We start from the raw sequence: 21498 nt of genomic DNA on the forward strand, positions 1-21498 counted from the left end.
GCCTTGCCTCATGACCCTGTATTCTGACTATAGCTTATTGTGGTGAAACAAGAGGACAAGCTGGAGATGCTGTTCAAACACTTCCTGGTGGAAGACAAGAGCCTGAGCGGGGGAGCATCCTATGTGGACTTTCTCTGTCACATGCACAAGGAGATTCGACAGCTTCTGAGCTAGAGCACATGGGTAACAGCACAGGGTCCAGGCCAGCTTCCAGAAAGTACCCAGGACAGCAGAGAAACTGGGACAGTTCCATATCTTATATGTCATGTAAGCTGACCTCAGTCTCTTTGGGGGGAGGGGGAAGTATAAGGAGACACCTTCTTTCTGGGCTCAAGTATCCTACCACTCTGTCGTGTCCTGCTGTTGGAAGGTGCCCCTATCCCCTCACTTTATCCTCCTTTTCCTGCTAATCCTGTCGTAATGAATGTAGTTTCTCAGTTCACTGTATATGATTTGGTGTTGGGGGACTTGAAGCCACCCAGACCCTGGCAATATTATGTGTCCCTTTGGACCAGCCTCCAAGAAGAGAAGGGCAGGTGGGAAGGCACAGAGATCCCAGGGGGTTACTACGGGGGGAGGGGCTGCTAATTCAGCTCATTGTCATCAATGACTTCCTATATTAGGGAAAACATACATACAGGTGCACAAGAGCTGGGCTGTAGGCTGTAGATGGTAGAAAAGTGGTCAGTCTTCTTGGGCCTGGAAGTCAACAGCCAACTCAAAGTGACTGAGGGTGGTTGATTAGCTTTCTTGCTCTGCTTCCACTGCTCTTTCTCCTGCAATGACTGATGATCCCTTGGTGGACAGAGACACATTATCAGAAATGAAGGAGCCTGGGAATAGTTGCAAAGAACATTGAGACCTAGGAGAGGTATTAGCCTCCTTTCCAGCCAGAGCGGCCCCAACACTGGATGGTTCTGTAGGGAGCCTGGTCATCAACTTGCAATACCTCACAGAGCCAGCCTATATACCACTCTGAGCTTCCGCTGGAAACACTGCTCTCCAAGCTGTTGGGGAGAGAGGCAGAAGTGGCTAGTCTCTCCTGCTAGGACACCACTCAGGCTTTGGAACTGACAGAGTGGCTGACAGTTATCTTCCAACCCGAGCTGGCTGGGGCAGGACAAGGGCTAGGCTTGATGGTGGCCAGGCTTGCCTGCTCCCAGCCTGGGATGCCCCTGCTCTGGACCTCTCATTTCTCTTCATTGGTTTATTTTTCAATGCATCTTTAATTTGTAAAGAAATAAAAATAAATTAAGATGTATCCAGTAGCGTCATTTTTCTCTGCCACGTATCACTTTCCCTCTAGTCCTTCCTGCCAGGACTAGCGGCTCTGGGGAAGTGGCCGGCTGAGCTGGCCGCTAAGCCGCGCATGCGCCACATGCCCCTGTGGCGTAGGACCCATCGCTACTCAGAGCCAGGCGGGGACCGGTGCTGCGGCCGTCGGCCGCCAGAGTAGACATGGGGGCCGGCCGCCCGGGGTCTGTGCTTGCTGTCGTAGGAGTGCTTGGTGTCTGTGCGACCAGAGGCCCAGGACTCGCGGCGGAGGGGAAGACCGGCGGGGAGGCGGAGTGGGCGGAGCCGTGGGATGGCGCGGTTTTCCGGCCTCCCTCGGCGCTGGGCGCAGTGGGGGTGGCTCGCAGTCCGGGGGCCCCGCGGCCCGGGAGGGAGGAGGCGGTGGACCTGCCGGTGCTGCTGTGGTGGAGCCCGGGGCTGTTTCCTCACTTCCCGGGCGACTCGGAGCGCATCGAGTGCGCGCGCGGGGCGTGCGTGGCGTCCCGAGACCGACGGGTGCGGGGAGACTCGCGGACACGGGCGCTGCTCTTCTACGGCACCGACTTCCGCGCGTCTGAGGCGCCGCTTCCGCGCCTGGCGCACCAGAGCTGGGCGCTTCTGCACGAGGAGTCGCCCCTCAACAACTTCTTGCTGAGCCATGGTCCGGGCATCCGCCTCTTCAATCTTACCTCCACCTTCAGTCGCTACTCGGACTACCCGTTGCCGCTGCAGTGGCTGCCAGGGATCGCTTACCTGCGCCGCGCGGCACCTCCGCTCGAGGAGCGCGCAGAGTGGCGCCGCCGCGGCTATGCGCCGCTGCTCTATCTGCAGTCCCACTGCGACGTGCCTGCGGACCGAGACCGCTACGTGCGCGAGCTCATGCGCTACATTCCGGTGGGTGAGGGCCGGGCGGAGCGGGAAGGGGAGGGTGGCGCGTGGGGCTGAGACCGGGACCCCTGGTGTCCTGGCCGACGTGCTGTACCCTCTTGATGGCCGTGCTCTACCCCTCTCAGGTGGACTCCTATGGGAAGTGCCTGCAGAATCGGGAGCTGCCCGCGCCGCGGTTACGGGACACAGCCACAGCCACCACCGAGGATCCAGAGCTCTTGGCCTTCTTGTCCCGCTATAAATTCCATTTGGCTCTCGAAAATGCCATCTGCGACGACTACATGACAGAAAAATTGTGGCGCCCCATGCACCTCGGTGCTGTGCCCGTGTACCGCGGCTCTCCCTCTGTGAGGGACTGGATGCCGAACAATCACTCCATCATCCTCATTGACGACTTTGAGTCGCCGCAGAAGCTGGCAGAGTTTATTGACTTCCTGGACAAAAATGATGAAGAATATATGAAATACTTGGCATACAAGCAACCTGGGGGCATCACTAACCAGTTCCTTCTGGATAGTTTGAAGCAGCGCGAATGGGGAGTGAATGACCCCTTACTACCTAACTACCTTAACGGCTTCGAGTGTTTTGTCTGTGACCACGAACTGGCGCGGCTGGATGCCGAGAAGGCCCACGCAGCCTCTCCTGGGAACATACCGGTCCCTGAGCCTTATATTGCCCAGCCCTCACACATGGACTGCCCAGTGCCCACACCTGGGTTTGGCAGTGTGGAGGAGATTCCTGAGAATGACAGGTAAGGATAGCTGGGGTCCCCTGGGGCTATCAAATCAAATGAGTTACAGACTTGCTTCCTGCAGGCAATAAACTAGCCCTGGGTGCTGAGGCGATGTTGTATAAGGAAATTATGACATGAGGTCACTGTGCCTTTAAGGTATCAAGAATCTAAGAGAAGACAAATTGCGAAAGAGCAGTAGAAAATGTGAGAGGTAATTGAGGGCAACAACATACGAAAATCAGCTTTTATAAACGGTGTTTGTAGTAGTGATTCAAAAAAAGCTTCAACTAGAGCAGAGGGCCTGTTTAGGGAAGTGATGAGGGACAAAGTTGGGCCAGGTTATACATATTCTGAATACCAGGCCCTGGAGCTGGACTGTCCTGAAAATCAACTCAGCTGTTTATTGAGCATCTTCAACATGGTGGGGCTGTGGATGAGAAATACATTAGTGTTTCCAGGGAGGTTTGCCTGCAGTAATCAGGGTTTATGCCTGTTAACTTGGTCTAACTATTAACAGCATCTCCTTTGACTCTTAAAATTACCCTGATTTGGATGATAAATTATGTTTGTCCTAGACAGAATAGAAGGGATGCTTTCAAAAGATGATTAATGATTGTGGCCAATGTGGATTAGAAGGGAAGTGAGGAGGCTACTGAAGTAGGCAGCAGAAGGTGGTGGCATTGGAAACAAGGTCAGCATAGGAGATGGGTTATAAAAACGTTGAAGCCATTTGCAGCAAACCACAGCTGTTAGGGGAGCGGTGAGATAATGTTTGAGAGAGACTGCTAGAATGACCTGCAGAGATCACCGTGGACAGTGGATGGCGGCAGAGGGCTGGCACAGTTTGGTCCTGGGAGTGGAGTGGATTTGTATCCAGTAATTTACATCAGGTAATTTGTATCTAGTTTGTGCAGAACATATTATGATTTATCAGAAGAAAAGTGTAACATTAAAAAAAGAGAAACATTCACGTTATGGCTCATCTACACACTGGATACTTTCGCACTTCTTGATTACTGAAACAGGTGTAACATAAAAAGTAACCATCTAAATACTGGATACTAGACACTGGATACTCTTGCACTTCTTGATTACTGAAACAGGTGTAACATAAAAAGTAACCATCTAAATACACTCACTTGCTTTTCTTAGGAAGATTACTGTTTCCATAGTTTGGCCCCTGCTCTGCCTACCTCTTAATTCCCTCCACATTTGGAGACCAAGAGCAGGCAAGTCAGGAAATTTAACTCACTGGGATATGTGTATGTGTGTAGGGGGGCTTGGATAATGAATTTGTGTTTTTGGCTCACTGCCTGTCACTTAGATTAGTACTGGATTTACTTCACATTTCCTTCCCTCAAAGCAGATCCTTGGTCCTAACCAGAAATCAGTGTATCTGCTGAAGATTTCTTTGGCCATTGGGAGAAAGGTAGGATTCCTAGTTGTACTGAGGCTCCATAATCCAACTCTCATTTTGATGTTTCAGCTGGAAGGAGATGTGGCTGCAAGATTATTGGCAAGGTCTGGACCAGGGGGAAGCTCTCACTGCCATGATCCACAACAATGAGACACTTCAGGGGAAATTTTGGGATTACCTAACAGAGATCTTCATGAAAAGGAACCAAAATCTCTAATTGCTCATACAAGTATTTAACTTGACACAGCTAAGGAGATGGAAGTCCTTATACAACCATGGGACATGAAGGATATCCAATGCACAAGTCCTTAATGAACACTGTCTTACCATGAATCCAAGGAGTAAGTTATATCCACTGATATTTTATTCTAATCATGTGTAGCCAGGGTCTCAGCCTATGGTAATAGAGCCTCTTCTCACGAGAGATGGAGGCATCCAGTTTTTGATTCAATGGGAACCAGAAGCCTGAAACACCCCATTTGATTCAAGGTGCTGATCAACAGAATTTTTAAAGAACTCCTTCTTTTTCTAGCTCTTTCAGCCTCTCAGTCATGATTTGGGACATGTTAGTTCTTGGCTGTGAATGAGGTAAGACGGGCCAGGTTTAGAGTATGAAAACCTCTCCTGTATTCTTTAAACTGCTCATTATTTTTTTAAAATTTAAATTTATTTAATTGGAGGCTAATTACTTTACAATATTGCATTGGTTTTACCATACATCAACATGAATCCGCCACGGGTGTACACGTGTCCCCAATCCTGAACCCCCCTCCCACCTCCCTCCCCGTACCATCCCTCTGGGTCATCCCAGTGCACCAGCCCCGGGCATCCTGTATCCTGCATCGAACCTGGACTGGCAATTCGTTTCTTATATGATATTATACATGTTTCAATGCCATTCTCCCAAATCATCCCACCCTCTCCCTCTCCCACAGAGTCCAAGAGACTGTTCTATAGGTCTGTGTCTCTTGCTGTCTCGCATACAGGGTTATCATTACCATCTTTCTAAATTCCATATATATGCGTTAGTATACTGTACTGGTGTTTTTCTTTCTGGCTTACTTCACTCTGTATAATCGGCTCCAGTTTCATCCACCTCATAAACCACTATTATTCAATACCTTTTCCTAATTTCTATTCCTATCTCTTGCTTTATAAACTATTTATGTTGGTGGTGAAGCAAAACTCCTGGTGGGTTGTATTCTGGCTCTCTGGAGTTGTAATTTTTTTATATCACTTACTTTGCCTTTCATGTCAGCTTTTTTGAGTGGCTTTTCTTGCCTGGTTTTCCACAATTTCTGTTGGAGATGGAGTAGCCTTACCACCATTCCCACACTTATTCCCACCTGCATTAAACTGGCTAGAGATTGGACACCTTTTCTTAGTGCTGATTTGCTTCATATCTAGAAGGAATTTCATATCTGAAATTCCTTCTCACCTCATGAATATCAAAATTCAGAGGCTAATAAATATCACGTCAACTTAAGGAATCATCCTGCTCTATTTTAGAGATGGAGACTCAGGCTGCAAATGATAGCAGAAAAAGTTATCATCATTTCAAAAGGTTAAAATAGGTCAATGTGAATCAAAGCACAAATTGTTATAGGTCTTTGGTCTTTTTCTGTCTGCCTAATGAATTCTTCTATTTTATTATCTTTATATGCTACAAAAGTCCATTTCCCCCAAAAACTCATGAAAATTATGGAGGAAGAATCAGCCCAGCAATATAGCTCTAGTAATTATCTCATATTATCTCATATTCTGTGGCACTTTTAAGTGGGATAAACATTCCAACTTCATCCATTCTATTACTGTTACAGTACATAACTTTATAGCACTTACTGAGGCCACATTTTGATGAAGTCCATCTAAGGCCCTAAACCCAAGGAAATGAGAGATGAAGCAAGACCATTTAAGCCGTCATGAGTGGCTGGCTAAATAAAAAGCTGTTAGATTTGGGGAGGTAGCCAAACACTTCTACTACTGTGGTTTAAACATACAGCTTAATGGAGAGGGAGATCATCTGCTTTTTCTGGGGCAGTGGAACAAGAACACCTTGGATCTTAGAACTACACTGGTTGTAATGTATTAATGAATTATCACTAGAGAACTCCCATAGCTTATCAATATATCTGGTTTAGTGTGTATGCATGTGTATATACACACATTATTTACAGACATATATGTGGTTGTAAAGACTGAAGAGGAAGATGATGCTTATGACTTCAGTATAGACTGTATAATAGGACCTTGGGTTTCTGTAAGGTTTTGTTTTTAATATTTTGAACAGCCTGCTAAGCTGTTCTATGTGTGATATACCAGTTTGTTTTTAAATTAAAAAAATCTAGCTATTTACATCAAAGCTAACATCAAGTGTTTATTTTAAAACATAATGGCACTTGCTTTGAATGGGGTAAAGATCAGAGACTTTATAATTTTTGGCTGACATGAAACTATATAATATCCCACAAAATGGAAATGTTGCAACAGATCTCACAATAAACATTTATATATGTGGGGTGTTCATATATATATTGGGCTTCCCTTGAGGCTCAGCTGGTAAAGGATCTGCCTGCAATGTGGGAGACCTGGGTTTGATCCCTGGGTTGGGAAAATCCCCTGGAGAAGGGAAAGGTTACCCACTCCAGTATTCTGGCCTAGAGAATTCCATGGACTGTGTATAGTTCATGGGGTCGCAGTTGGATTTCCACTCTCATATATACATATATGATGCTTCCACTAGGGCCCCACACTTATTGTGACCTTTGAAGATGTAGCCAACCAAAGTTATAATTTAGGCTGGATTTCACTGCCAGGGTGATTCTTTTTTTCTTTTTTTGTGTCATACAGCTTGTGGGACCTCAGTTCCCTGACCTGGGACTGAATCTGGGCCCGTGGCAGTGAAAGAGCAGAGTCCCAACCACTGGACCACCAGGGAACTCCCTATTTTCATTTTATTTAATAAAAAATGCCCTTCAGGACTTCCTTAGCAGTCCAGTGTTTAAGACTCTGCCTTCCAATGCAGCGGGGTAAGTTTGATCCTTAATTCCCTGGTCCCGAACTAAGTTCCCACATGCCCCAAGGAGCAGCCAAGAAAAAAAAGGGCCCTTCGTAACAGTATAGAAAGTTTTCTGTTTAGACTTTTGCAGAAAAGAACAAGACAGACCTTTGAAATACTTAATGTTAAAATTTGATATAGTACGGACTCTTACAAAAGCCAAATTCAGGACTTAGACTTCTAAGCGTGCAAACTATTTAAATGCAGACACCGGTTTATATTGTATACAAAATACAGTATTACCAAGTGCAAACTAAGGTTAGGACTCAAATTTCATTATGTGCAATAAAATGGGTAGGCAATGGTTATGCAAGGTGTAGAATCATTCTTTCTTCTCCAGTTTAATTACACCAGTTCAACTGGCATTACCTTAGCACTTTTATGTACAAAGTAGGCCAGTTGTTTATGAATGATTGTGGAGACTCATCCCTGGTTTGTGGTCAGTGCTTCGGAGACTTTCTTTATTCCTCTTACCACAAAAGTATTCACAAAAGAGCAGGGTAAGCCAGGTGCTACCTTTCCACAAGGGAAAGCAGAACCAGAAGTAGCCACATGGCTCTCCAACTAAAGGCTTCACTTTCTCAGCAATGTGAATTTTCTGTGGTTTGGGGCCCAGCCTGCTCTGTATACCGCAGCAGGCTTGAAGTTATTAGTGGTAGAAGTGTCCAATAGGAATCAACTTTATTTGTGTTGCTGGAGTGGGGGTGGAGCATGGGGCTGATGCCTTTATAATTCCCAAGAGTTGCTATTTTCTATTATCTCAGGTTTAATTTTGTATTAATAAATGGCTTCTTTTTAAACAGTGTCTTCTGCTTGATTTTATTTCTGGGGTGAACATGGTAAAGTTGGAGACTTGCAAAAATATTTCAAACATTTGTTCATTTAACAAATATGTATTGGCATTACTCTAGGCCTTGGGATATGGCACTGAGCAAGATTGACAAGGTCCCTTCTCTCATTATGTGTACATTTTAAGTGGGTGTTGGGGTTAAAGCCGTAAACAAACAATAAATGAATAAGATAATCCAGAGTATGATAGATACTATGAAGAAAATAAAACATGTTGATGGTGGTTTAGCATGGAAGTCAGGGAACTCCTCTTTGACATCAAGTGAGACTCAACAGAACAAAAAGAGCCAGTCATGCGGAGATAAATGGGACGATTCTAAATATCTGACAAGTGATTAGCGCACACTCAATTTACATAACCAAATAAAAACTGCTCCTCCAAAGTAATCATCTTATGAACTATAAGACTGTCCAAGTTATCCTTTCATTACCAGAAACATTTCTTGGAGATCATGTGTAAATGCCTTGAGCATCAGTGGTACATCTTTGGACTGAGTTTTGTAAACAGCTAAGTCACTTCAGAGGGGCAGGGGGTAGAAGAGGTCACTTAGAACCAAGTCTAGTTAAAGCTAGGCATTACAATCCAAGGGCCAAGTGTATAAATAGAGATGATACTGCAAAGTATCTTAGCAGGATTGGCGAGAAGATTAAATAAAACAATGAATGTGAGAAAGTGCTTAAACCTCACCCTATCCAATGAGATCACTACAAATGAGAAAACTGTCGTGTCCAGCTCGACAGCACAGGTTCCCCAAACCGCCGGCGTGGCAGAAGAGTGAGAAACACTCAAAGTTACAGCGGGGATCGGGATGAACACCCCCACGAGGTGAAGGCGTCCAAGCTGATCTCAAGTCTGATTTATTATACTTTTTGAGACTTGCTTGTATGTGTTTATGTGAGCATAGCAGGCCAGGTGGCCTTCAATGATAATCCTGTGCAGTTAACATTTAATATTTTTGTATCCCTGTTTTTCTGCCTCAAGGACAGAGACCCAGGTAGTCTCTGTGTGCCGCCCAGGCACCAAGGACAGGAACAGTCTGCTGCTGGCTTTCCATCCCAGGTGTCCATCCTGCTTTCAAGATGTTTGCTGTTCCTTCCTGGATTCCTTCACGAGTCACATACTGAGTCATGTCCTCTCAGCAAGATTGTTTAATTCTTTTGTCAGGCCTTTTAGTAGGCCTGTCTCCTACATCTCCCCCTTTTTGTTTCTGTAGATAACTGAATATAGTCAAGAAGGCTAACTGTTTCTGCTGCTGCTTTCATGTTCTTCTCCAGACTATACAGAGACAAAACAGAATAAAACATTGCAACTAATTATAAGTCCATAACCATAGGATTTGATTTGTTTGAGAGGATTTAAGGAAGACAGTCCATCAGCTATAGCATTAAGCAAAGAGCCAGTAATCACATCAAGTTTTTTATTAAACATGTCTAGAATGTCACATTGTAACTCTTGTATATCTTATGTAATATTTCCTTGATTTAGTAAATGTCGTTTAACTTTATCCCAGTTAAAAGTCAATTGATTATACATATTTATGTGCAGTCACACAGAATGATGTGTAATTCAAGTCACTCTCTAGTCTTAATTGTTTTTGTAGACTTACCAATTGATCTCCTAATAAATAACAGTATGTTGTAAGCCAGCCACTTGTGAAGCCAATTTTTCATCTATTTTTTGTTGAGTGGACCAAAGAACGTCTGCATCCTTATGCCAATCTTGTACAAAATGAAGTTTGAACAGATTGATGCAATGCTACACTGCTGTAGTGGTGGTTATTGCTATAATTCCCAGAATAGCTGCTATTTAACATACCAATAAATCTTTTTGTTCTTTTTAAAGTTGCTTTTATAATTTCTTCTATGGCATAAAGAGTAGGGCTTTCTTGCCAGCCTCTTTGTAAATCCACTGGTATCCAAATACCTGTCCAAGTTTTTAAAACATAAATACTTTGCCAAGATTCATTGAAAGGAATGGTATTGTTTAAACAAGTATAAAAAGAATGATTTATACAATTTATGAGACCAGTAGAGATGTTACATATCGCTGGCCCTAACATAAGCACAAAAGGTAATCTTACACAGGCCTGAATAGTATGAGTAGAATTTTTAGTAAAATTAAAAGTTGCCTTAGGATCGTTTAAGATATATTCAGTATAATGGCCATTCCAAGCCTTAAGGGTTTTTAAAGCCATAGGTATCTTCCAAATCTCATTATGTACTGGGTGATGGATAAGTTGAGGAATGGGGGGAGCAAATCCCTCTCCATGCCATATCAAAGATGCATTTCCATATGTACCAAGTGTGTTATTATGATATATCCATGGACTAGAAATACTTGTTCCTTTAATCTTAGGGGTTCCTCTAGGGCCCTAATCTATAATCTGTCCCTCAGGAGTATTTAGTAACAGATGACCTTCAGACCCTCTACCATTTTTCCACTGGATCCAGTCCTCCATCCATACCATGTCCTATTCTTAAAAGCATAGCCTGGGAGATTAGGAGGACGATAATGTATGGTGGAATTTTCTCTTTCTTTAAAAGTAAGTGCTGTTAATAAGAAAAAAGTGTTCTTATTCTCTCCAGGCTTTTCTACAATAGAAAGCCATCCCCAGAATCCCGTCTTTAAACAGAATTCTCCAAATCCTATACAAATGGATGTGCTGTCTGTTCTTACTGTATAATTTTTTAGAGATTGTCCTTCTTCTTCCTCTTTTAAAGGAAGGCTTGGATCATAAGGACCAGGAAGCCAGGCTGAATCATTGACAAATATGGGAATACTGAATCTTCCTATGTAATGGGTCTTAATAAAGGAGGATTGAGAATATATGCCCAATAATGATGACTGGAATCAGCCTGAACACTTACTGACATTGTGATAAGGGTTACCATAGCCAGTAGTAGATTGGCAGATGTTTTTGAAAGGCCATGATGATGAACTAGGCTCTCAGCTTCCTGTGATAACTTTTCTGCCCCCAAGTGGGTATTGTGGCAGTTCACGTTCGCTTGGTCTTGGCAGGCCCAAGTTCTAACGTAAGGTGCGGCATGGCATGCGTCAGAAGTCTGGAGGGTGGGTCTATATCAAATCATGTTTTTTTCTTTCCAATACCAGATTCTCCTCCTCAGGATCCATCGGTGTTCATTTTCCTCTATTAAGGTAAGAGCATACCCTCTTCCTTGTTTAAGCATGATATCCAGCTTCCATTCCCTGTCCTCTTTCCACAATATTTTTTGCCAAACCTCCTGTAAGGGAGAAACTTTAAGGGAAGTATCTTTAGTCTGTTGTGAAAAGTTCCAGTGAACCTCAGCTGCTGGTTTCTCATATAGCCCTCTTATGTCCAAAAAATTTAGAGTAAAAAGAGCTAGAACTATTTTATCCTTAGGGGAAACAGGTCCCAAGCCATACTGTCCTCCCCCTTTTTGTTTCTGTAGTATAAGTTTTAAAGTTCGGTGGGCATGTTTGATGATGGCTTGTCCTTGAGGATTATAAGGAATACCTGTAATATGTTTAATAGACCAGTCAGCTAAAAATTTTTGAAAGATATGATTTTTATAAGAAGGCCCATTGTCAGTTTTTATAGTTTTTGGTAGGCCCATATAGGCAAGAGCTTGTCGTAAGTGAGGGATACATTGAACAGTTGACTCTCCATTATGAACTGAAGCAAAAATCATTCCAGAATATGTGTCAATGGAAACATGTATTAAACCTAAATTACCAAAACACGGCATATGAGTAACATCAGTTTGCAGTAAGTCATTAGGATATAATCCACAAGGATTTACGGGCACTGATTTATGGGCACTATTGTGGAAGTCTGACAGGTAGGGCACTGAGAAACAATATTTTTAGCTTGTTGTCGGGATAACTGAAATCAATATTGTAATCCTCTGACGTTAATGTAAGTTAAAGCATGAAACTAAGTGGGAGTAAGGAATGTAGTTAATTTAACATCAATCTGGTCATTACCTTCTGATAAAGGTTCTGGTAATTGAGAATGAGAGCGGGTATGAGTAATATGAAATGGAAATTGTTGATCCCTAACTATATCTTGTAATTTCAAAAATAACTGATGAATGGGAAGGTCCGAGACAGGAATATGAATAGTTTCTATCTGGAAACTTACCTTAACAGCATATTGAGAATCTGAGATGATATTAATGGGTATTACAATGTCTGACAGGACAGTAATTATGGCATCTACTTCAGCTTGTTGTATTGATGAATATGATGATTGCCAAATTTTGGTGGTTGGACCATAATATCCATCCTTACATTCTTTATTTGCATCTGTAAAAAAGATAGGAGCACACTCAATAGGTTTTGTTTTAGTTATTCTAGGCAATTTAAAAACATGTTTTTTAAGAAAATTAATTTAGAAGATGGATCAGATCAGATCAGATCAGTTGCTCAGTCGTGTCCGACTCTTTTCGACCCCATGAATTGCAGCACACCAGGCCTCCCTGTCCATCACCAACTCCCGGAGTTCACTCACACTCACGTCCATTGAGTCAGTGATGCCATCCAGCCATCTCATCCTCTGTCGTCCCCTTCTCCTCCTGCCCCCAATCCCTCCCAGCATCAGAGTCTTTTCCAAGAGTCAACTCTTTGCATCAGGTGGCCAAAGTACTGGAGTTTCAGCTTTAGCATCATTCCTTCCAAAGAAATCCCAGAGTGACATCAGTTGTACCAATAAAATCAGATAATGCTATCTGCCATTCCATGTTTTGTGCAAAAAGTCATTCTATCTGACCTTTAGCTAAAGGAACTATTATATATTTGGGATCATATCCTGAAATTTGTTGAATACGAGTCCTCGATTTAAAAATCAATTTACTAATAAGGTCTACATAGGCAGTCAATAATTTTGTTTGTTTATGGGGTAAAAATACCTGTTGTAATTATAAATTCATTTTTCCGTATTATTCCTGTAGGAGAATGAGGTGTAGGCATAATTAAAGCAGTTAAAGGTTGCTGAATATCAATTCGAGATAACTGTTTTTGTTGCATGCCTTGATTCATTTCTTGTAATTCTCGATTGGCTTCAGCTCTAAGTGTTCATGGACTGCTGAGATCTGTATCTCCTTTTAGAGTATTAAATAAATTTGTCAAAGCATAATTAAGGATAACCAGTGTAGGTCATCGGAGAAGGCGATAGCACCCCACTCCAGTACTCTTGCCTAGAAAATCCCATGGACAGAGAAGCCTGGTAGGCTGCAGTCCATGGGGTCACGAAGAGTCGGACATGACTGAGCGACTTCACTTTCACTTTTCACTTTCATGCATTGGAGAAGGAAATGGCAACCCACTCCAGTGTTTTTGCCTGGAGAATCCCAGGGACGGCGGAGCCTGGTGGGCTGCCGTCTATGGGGTCGCACAGAGTCGGACACGACTGAAGCTACTTAGCAGCAGCAGCAGCAGCAGCAGTGTAGGTCATAACCAATTAGTATCTCCTAATAATTTTTGCAAGTCGTTCAGAGTATTAAGGTGATCAGTTCTAATTTGTATCTTTTGAGAGGATACTGTATGATGATTAAGAATGTATCCCAAATAATTATTTTCTATATTTTATCCGGGGCAATTATTAAGCCGAATTCTTTCAATATATTTTGAGTGTCTAAAAATATATGGTGCAATAACTGATTATCTGGATAAGCCAATAAAATATCATCCATATAATGTATAACATAAGCCTGGGGATATTTTTGTCTAATGATAGATAAGGGCTGATTAATAAAAATGTGACATAAAGTAGGACTTTCATTAAGGTCCTTTCATTGGAGAAGGAAATGGCAACCCACTCCAGTGTTTTTGCCTGGAGAATCCCAGGGATGGGGGAGCCTGGTGGGCTGCCGTCTATGGGATCACACAGAGTCGGACACGACTGAAGTGACTTAGCAGCAGCAGGACTATTCATCATCCTTGAAGTAAGACAGTCCATTGATATCTCTGACTGGTATTAATGCTAGGACAGTAAAAGCAAACTTAGGAGCATCAGAAAGATCTAAAGAAACAGCAAAAAAACAATCTTTTAAGTATATTATTGTAAGATGTCATTTTTTAGGAATCATAGATGGTAAGAGAATACCTGACCGTAAGGCTCCCATGGGTTCCATTACAGCATTAATTTTTCTTAGGTCTGTTAATATTCTCCATTTACCTGATTTCTTTTTTACAACAAAAACTAGGGAGTTCCAGGGGCTAGTAGATTCAATTATATGTCCTTGTTCTTTATGTTCTAGTATTAGCTCATATAATGCTTCCAATTTTTCTCTGGTTAAGGGCTACTGCTCCATCTATATGGGTTTTTCTGAAAGCCAAGTCAGTTTTAATGCAGTCTTTTTTGAAGCAGTGGCCCCTAGGATAAATTTGGATTTTGGAAAGGGTTATACACCATATTGGCCATAATTTGTTTAGCTTGTGGGGATATAGTGGGTATGGTTACATATGCTCCCCATTGCATTAATAAATCTCGTCCCCCAAAATTGATTGGAATATCTGCAACCAGAGGTTGCAAAGTGGCAGTTTGTTGTTCTGGGCCTTTACAGAGCATTGTTTGAGAGCTTTGACAGATATTCATAGTCCCTATTCCTGTTATAACAGTAGGAACTGATTTAATGGCCAGGAATGAGGTCAATGTTTTATAGCTATTATTGAAACATCAGCTCCTGTATCCATGAGCCCAGAAAATCTCTTTCCCATTATTTCTGTATCTAGTTTTGGTCTCTCATCAGTAACATAGGTCTGCCAATATACTTGTTTTCCCGTACTTCCAAATCCTCCTTCTCTTTTTCTAGGGGATTAATCTTTATGTAAGGCAACAGAAGGGAGTTGTGTAATTCAGTCTCCCTTATTTATTTGATATGGAATATTAGCACTCATCATAACATGAATTTCCCTTTCAAAGTCTTCAATGATTCCAATTTGTACTTGAATGCCCTTTATAGTTAGATTACTTCTACCAATCATAAGTCCAACAGTATTTTTTGGAAGAGGACCCCATATTCCTATAGGAATTTTACATACTCTCATAGATGGCATCAATAATTGATTATCTAGGGCAGGAATATCTATTGCTGCGCTGCCCGAGGTTACTGCTACTGCTACTGCTAAGTCACGTCAATCGTGTCTGTGCGACCCCATAGACGGCTGTCCAACAGGCTCCTCTGTCCCTGGGATTCTCCAGGCAAGAATACTGGAGTGGGTTGCCATTTCCTTCTCTAATGCATGAAAGTGAAAAGTGAAAGTGAAGTCGCTCAGTCATGTCTGACTCTTAGCGACCCCATGGACTGTAGCCTACCAGGCTCCTCCATCCATGGGATTCTCCAGGCAAGAGCACTGGAGTGGGTTGCCATTGCCCGAGGTTGTTGGGAGTAAATCATAGATTGATTGTTTTCTAATATTTGAGTGGGATATGTGAATGGGACTGCATTCCATGAACACGGATTGTTTTGGGAGCCCCTAGCTCGGCCCAGAAAGGTGTTTCCCAACAGAGGAGTCCCGTCTTTATGAAATTTGGAATGGCGTTGATTAGCCCAGTGATTTCCTTTTTGAAATTTAGAACATAATCCAGGGGCTTTAGCTTCCCCTTTTCGATCATTATTATTTATTTTACAATCTTTTTTCATTTGTCCCAGTTTTCTGCATCCATGACATTTAATTTTATTGTCCTTTTTTCCTTTTGAAAGGGCCTGTGCCAGTAACTGCATCTTATAGGGTTCTGATCCAGTATCATGACACGCCTTTATATAATCTTCCAAGTTGCTTTCCTGAGCTTTTAAAGGTTGGAGAGCCTTTTGGCATTCAGAGTTAGCATTGTCATAAGCCAACAGCTGTAAAAGCATGTCCCTTAGATTAGGGTGAGATACCGAGCTCATTAAATTTTTTCGAAGTCTGGCTATAAAGTCAACATAAGTGTCTCCATTAGACTGTCTAACTTGTGTAAATGATGGAGTAGTATGTCCAGGAGGATTAAGTTTTTCCCAAGCTCTTAAACATACAAATCGTACTTGGGAGAGGACCTGATCGTCAAATTGTAATTGAGCCTGTATTCCAAAATATCCTCCTGACCCCATCAGCTGCTCCAAGGAAATGTTAATAGGTGGATTTGAAGCAGCATTTTTATGAGCTTGTTGATTTGTTTCATCTTTCCACCAGGTTTTAAATTGTAAAAATTCAGAGGATGAAAAACAAGTTCTTGCAACCGTATCTCAGTCAAAAGGGATCAGCCTTTCAGCTTGTGAAAGTCCTTGAATTAAACCCACAGTATATGGAGAGTTAGTACCATATTGTGTACACGCTTGTTTTATCTCTTTGACTGTCTTAAAAGGCAGAGGGTGATAATCATAAGTAATAGCACCTTGTGGATACTGTGGACCAGGGGAAACCTGAGTGACCACCACAGGGAGGGCTAGGGCATCTTCATCCCCTTGTAGTTGTGCCTGTCTAATTCCCCTTTGAAAGGGAGAAATATGGTTGGGCACTGTCAGATGAGGTTCAAAATGCCGTCATCCCACGGAGTCTGCAGATCTAAAGGGGGTGGCTCTGTTAAGGGTGCTGAAGGATGAGCCACATTAACCATGGGAAAATGATCATTATTCCCACATGATTTTATTTTCTTTCGCTCTTTTCATTTGGGGCACAGAGGTGCTTTTCCCCCTTCAGAATCACTATTCTCATATAAACGAGATTCATTCTCTGATTGTTCATGTGTTGTCTCTACAGAATTTTCAGAATCAGAGGCTTCTGAATGTAAAGGTCCTAGCGCAGTGCTAATAAGATTTCCCAGTGACCAGGCAAAGGACTACGTTCCCCACTATGATACCCCACTATGATAAGCTCTGCATAGGCAACGCATAACTTCTTGCTATTCTTTATACCTTAAAGTCCCTCTATCTGGATCAAGTCAATAGCAATGTTTTTCAATAGCAGAAAGTAAGTCTTTTAAAGCAGAATGAGAAACTTGCACTCCCAAGCTTTTCAACAAAGTCTTTTAAGACTTGCATATAGGTCGGAGGTTTGGATTTTCGAATTATGTACTTATGTATTTATCGCTGATTAAATCATGGAGTTCTCTAAAAAAAAAAAAAAAAGACTTGCATATATGCTTAGGGCTTCCCTTGTGGCTCAGACGGTAAAGCGTCTGCCCACAATGCGGGAGATCAGGGTTCGATCCCTAGGTCGGGAAGATTTTCTGGAAAAGGAAATGGCAACTCATGCCCCATTGTTACTCTGATTGAATTATCCATGGGGTGTACTCACCAGGTACTTTCCACGTCCACCTCTTCGGTCGGAATTCCCTGCGTTCCTTGCCTCCTAAGGAGAAGCTCCGAAAGCTGGTTTCCCTTTCAGGTCCCTGTTGGGGCGCCACTTGTCTAGTCCAGCTCGACAGCACGGGTTCCCCAAAGCGCCACCGTGGCAAAAGAATGAGAAACACTCAAGAAAGGGAACCAACACCCCCACGAGGTGAAGGCGCCCAAACTGATTTCAAGTCTGCTTTATTATACTTTTTGAGACTTCCTTGTACGTGTTTACATGAGCATAGCAGGTCAGGTGGCCTTCAATGATAATCCTGTGCAGTTAACATTTAATATTTTTGTATCCCTGTTTTTCTGCCTCAAGGACAGAGACCCAGGTAATCTTTATGTGCCTCCCAGGCACCAAGGATAGGAACAGTCTGTTGATGGCTTTCCAACCCCAGGTGTCCATCCTGCTTTCAAGATGTTTTCTGTTCCTTCTTGGATTCCTTCAGGAATCACATACTGAGTCATGTCCTCTCAGCAAGATTGTTTAATTCTTTTGTCAGGCCTTTTAGTAGGCCTGTCTCCTACAAAAACGATTCTTTAAGCCGCAGCAGCTGTTCAAATAAATGAATCTATTTTTCTTCACGGCTTCGAAGTGGCTCTAAAGGTAATCAAAACCAACAGTTCTTTAAGGTTTATTAAAATTAAATCATTCCCAAGTTAGCACCTTAAAGTCTCACATTTTGATCCGCTCCCATCCTCTCTGTCCTTGCCTATGTCAATCACTCTCTAATGCAGACTTTACCACCCGAAACTTGGGCTCTTTCCTGGGTGTTCCTGGCCCAGTACTGCCCAACACTTCAGGGCCCAGAGCTCACAAAAGTCAGCGTGGACCCACAAAACAGCCCCAAAGATTCTCCTCCTAACCTGCACAAGTGTCTACACCAGCCAGGGTCCGAAACCGGAATCAAGGCGACCCCGCCAAGAAAAGAAAGAAGAGCATCCCGGGGCAGGAGGTGAGTGGGTTGCAGCCGAACCTTATCCGGCTCGTAGGGGTCACGCAGGGTCACGCACGGCGCCGCAGAGCCTGCCGGGAGCTCCGTGCGCAATGGCGACGCCAAGCCTCCGGGGTCGGCTAGCACGGCTTGGGAATCCGCGGAAGCCTATACTGAAGCCCAATAAGCCTCTCATCCTAGCTAACCATGTCGGGGAACGGCGCCGGGAGAAGGGCGGTGAGTCCTCAGCCTTGGAGGCCCCAGAGCGGAAGCTGGAATAGTGCCGAAGGCTACTGGGTGGGAGGGTCGGAAAGTAAGGGTTTCTTTGTGACTGAGGATCCTCCCGTTCTGCTCCTCCAGAGGCGACCTGTATCACGGAGATGTCGATAATGATGGCTTGCTGGAAGCAGAATGAATTCCGCGACGAAGCGTGCAAAAAAGAGATCCGCGACTTCTTCGATTGTGCTTCGAGGGCTGAGGTGACAGGAGGCTTCTGGGGTGCCCTTTTGAGAGGAAAATAGGGGGCATACAGTAGTGGTTCTTTCTGCTCTTGCTTGGTGATAAGAAAGTCCCTCTCATTCTGAAAGGGAGAGGAGATTTTTGGAAGCTACTTGATCACGCCAGAGTGGGAAAGGTTACTGTTTTGAAATCGCTGTGATGCTGAGAGATTTGTTTCATTGCTTTCAGCTTTACCGGGTGCAAAATGAGGTTAATAATTAATATTCGTTTTATAGAATTTTTTTTTATCAAGTGAAGACATGCATGGGAAAGCCACTTTTTAAAGTTTAAATTGCTTTTCAAATAGACATTATTGTTTAAACTAGAGACAGTAAAGGACAGATTGTTTAGTTTCCAGACTAAATTGCCGACTGGGAATTGTATACTAAATTGTATAATTCAGATTTTACAATCATTCGTGGATCCCAAGTCCTATGAATGAAAGGGAACTGGGAAGATGACACAGATCTCCAGGCTGGTTAACACCTTAGCGTAATTTGGGTTGTGTGAGAACTATTAGCTTAGGTCAGGGCCAACTTCAGAGCTGTCATTTTAATTTTTGTTCTGTGTTTTCAGGCAGCCCGAAAAATGAGATCAATCCAGGAGGATCTGGGAGAGTTGGGGAGTTTACCTCCCAGGAAGTTGAATAAGCTGTTACAGAGGTTTCCTAACAAGCCTCACCTCAGCTGAAAATGGAGGAGCATTTTCAATGACTGGACTTAGCTTCTGAGAATTAAACAGAGGCATTTTAGAGATATTTGCACTGCCATGCTCTCTTTGAAGAGTAGAAAGAGACAAAACACTGTCTTTTTTTTTTTTTTTTTTACCCTTTGGAAACATTATGTGGGTGGAAATTTTGCTTTATTTTGAAATAAAATCTTCTGAAGAGAACTTGGCCTTTTGTCGTGGATTAGGTACTCCCACCGTAGTTGAACCTTGCGTCCTCCCCTACATTCTGAAAGGTGTTTGCTCCCTGATTTGCACCAGGATCAGGACAAAAACCTTTATGTTGTCCTGCAGTTGAGGTCCTTTATACCATTTAGTGCCCTTGCCTTAGGATGCGTTAAGGTTGTTATCCGTATGTGCAGTTTTTTGCCATCATCTGTAAGTATATTTAGAGACGACCTATTTTTGTGCATAGCCTCTGTAAGGCGCTGCTGGAATAATCAGAGGCTCACAAATTAATAACCCACAGTTACTGCAGGTGAATTTTATTTGGCCCACACAGTTAAAATTTAAATTAGCTGACCACAATAGAAACTGTCATAAAAAGTCCACTTTTTCGCTTCCCTTAAAAAAAAAAAAATCAAAAGATCTGACAATCCTAGTTTCTTATCTCCACATGGAAATAAAGATTAATCAAATAGAGTTGATTATCTCCATTCTCCAGAGATCTGGTCATGGGACTCCCCCAAGTGGTGAGACTAAGACTTAATTGGCAATTATCATCTTTATGTATTACCTGTTCAGTAGTGTCATTATCTGCTTTTGTGACCTCTTGATATTCTATAGCCTGCCCTTTTAGACATAACTGAGTTAACTTTTTTATGTACTTTACAGCACATAATATCCCCGTTAAATGTACAAAGGGATCAGCGGGGGTTTTAAAGCTCCAGTGGGATAATTATTAAGATAAATGAAGGGGCCATGCCTCCTTGAAGCACATACCCCATACCACCACATATCCCACTGATGGAGTACTGGACAACTGCCTATTCCGCCGGCTGAGGCTGTTAGGAAGAAGTTCCGTGCTTAGGTACTGTGGACTAGCCTTGAAGTTCTTAACCTTTGGTCAATAGACTCCCAGTAAGAGGTCTGTGAATATGGATGAGAACAGAAAAAGTTATCTTTAACCACAACTGAAATTGAGTATTTCAGTTAGCACTGGGAAACAACACTATTATTAGCAATACCTATATGAAACCACAATATTTTATACCTTACAGTTTGTTACAGATGTCTCAATATTTATACTCATCACAGGGAAGCCTGGCGTGCTGCTGTCCGTGGGGTGGCAAAGAGTCAGACACGACTGAGCGACTGAACTGAACTAAATTTATTAATATTTTGATAATTGTATATCAACATAAAATATTTTCTTTATAATTCTTTGATTTAGTCTATTTATAAACAATCTGAGGGACCTCCCAGGTGGTCCAGTGATTAATACTCTGCATCCAGTGCAGGGGGCACAGGTTCAATCCCTGTTCAGGAAACTAAGATTCCACATGTGGCCAAAAATATATAAATAAATACTTTAAAAAATACTATTGCGGGGGCCGGTGGGGGGGGGGGGGCGGGGGGGGGGCGGTCCCTGGTCTTCACCAGGTTGCTATGGCACACACATAGAAAAGGTTAGGAACATCTAGACTCAAAGGCCCCACTGACAACAGTACTACCACCTCCCGAAATCAAATGCCTTCTTTTCCTGGTGCTTCGCCAATTAGGCCCCATAAAAAGTCTTCTGGAATGCAGGCTTCTGAACTACAATTCCCAGAAGGTGGTGGGGCCCTGTGCAGGCTTCTGAACTACAATTCCCAGAAGGTGG

General features: G+C 43.0%; 3 protein-coding genes and 1 long non-coding RNA gene across 7 annotated transcripts in view; 3 read left to right on the forward strand and 1 right to left on the reverse strand.

Moving 5' to 3' along the window:
- SEC24C (SEC24 homolog C, COPII coat complex component) overlaps positions 1 to 1438 on the forward strand; it is a 22776-nt gene extending 21338 nt beyond the window's left edge. For 2 of the 3 annotated variants that reach the window (XM_059882483.1, XM_005226358.5), the window contains exon 24: positions 34 to 1261. In XM_059882483.1, coding sequence (XP_059738466.1) covers positions 34 to 174 — 141 coding nt within the window. In that variant the 3' untranslated portion in view covers positions 175 to 1261. Of the gene's footprint in view, positions 1 to 33 lie in introns of all 3 variants that reach the window. The other variant, NM_001205655.1, reaches the window with a different exon arrangement.
- FUT11 (fucosyltransferase 11) lies at positions 1387 to 8168 on the forward strand. The gene is made up of 3 exons (XM_002698914.6): positions 1387 to 2166; positions 2286 to 2911; positions 4380 to 8168. The coding sequence occupies exons 1-3, from the start codon at positions 1459 to 1461 to the stop codon at positions 4525 to 4527; spliced, it is 1482 nt and encodes a 493-aa protein (XP_002698960.1). The 5' UTR covers positions 1387 to 1458; the 3' UTR covers positions 4528 to 8168.
- Positions 8169 to 9621: 1453 nt separating this feature from the next.
- LOC104969719 (uncharacterized) lies at positions 9622 to 18517 on the reverse strand. 2 transcript variants are annotated; one of them, XR_001495345.3, is made up of 4 exons: positions 18385 to 18517; positions 17477 to 18118; positions 12342 to 12505; positions 9622 to 11474 (listed from the first exon to the last, which is right to left on the reverse strand). It is a non-coding gene; the product is annotated as an uncharacterized lncRNA (long non-coding RNA). The 2 variants fall into 2 exon arrangements; XR_001495344.3 differs by having other exon boundaries at positions 17477 to 18517.
- A 41-nt stretch (positions 18518 to 18558) lies between these two features.
- Positions 18559 to 19841, forward strand: CHCHD1 (coiled-coil-helix-coiled-coil-helix domain containing 1). Its single transcript, NM_001046484.2, has 3 exons — positions 18559 to 18689; positions 18813 to 18931; positions 19527 to 19841. The coding sequence occupies exons 1-3, from the start codon at positions 18566 to 18568 to the stop codon at positions 19638 to 19640; spliced, it is 357 nt and encodes a 118-aa protein (NP_001039949.1). The 5' UTR covers positions 18559 to 18565; the 3' UTR covers positions 19641 to 19841.
- Positions 19842 to 21498: the final 1657 nt, after the last annotated feature.

Source organism: Bos taurus, chromosome 28, assembly GCF_002263795.3.
Source record: "Bos taurus isolate L1 Dominette 01449 registration number 42190680 breed Hereford chromosome 28, ARS-UCD2.0, whole genome shotgun sequence".
Lineage (NCBI taxonomy): Eukaryota > Metazoa > Chordata > Mammalia > Artiodactyla > Bovidae > Bos > Bos taurus.

Bases quoted from the DNA above. Each gene is read 5' to 3' on its own strand.
- CHCHD1 (NM_001046484.2), top strand. From the start codon at position 18,566: ATGGCGACGCCAAGCCTCCGGGGTCGGCTAGCACGGCTTGGGAATCCG. The intron at 18,690-18,812 runs GTGAGTCCTCAG...CTGCTCCTCCAG, and splicing joins ACGGCGCCGGGAGAAGGGCG to AGGCGACCTGTATCACGGAG. The intron at 18,932-19,526 runs GTGACAGGAGGC...CTGTGTTTTCAG, and splicing joins ATTGTGCTTCGAGGGCTGAG to GCAGCCCGAAAAATGAGATC.
- FUT11 (XM_002698914.6), top strand. From the start codon at position 1,459: ATGGGGGCCGGCCGCCCGGGGTCTGTGCTTGCTGTCGTAGGAGTGCTT. The intron at 2,167-2,285 runs GTGGGTGAGGGC...TACCCCTCTCAG, and splicing joins AGCTCATGCGCTACATTCCG to GTGGACTCCTATGGGAAGTG. The intron at 2,912-4,379 runs GTAAGGATAGCT...TTGATGTTTCAG, and splicing joins GAGATTCCTGAGAATGACAG to CTGGAAGGAGATGTGGCTGC.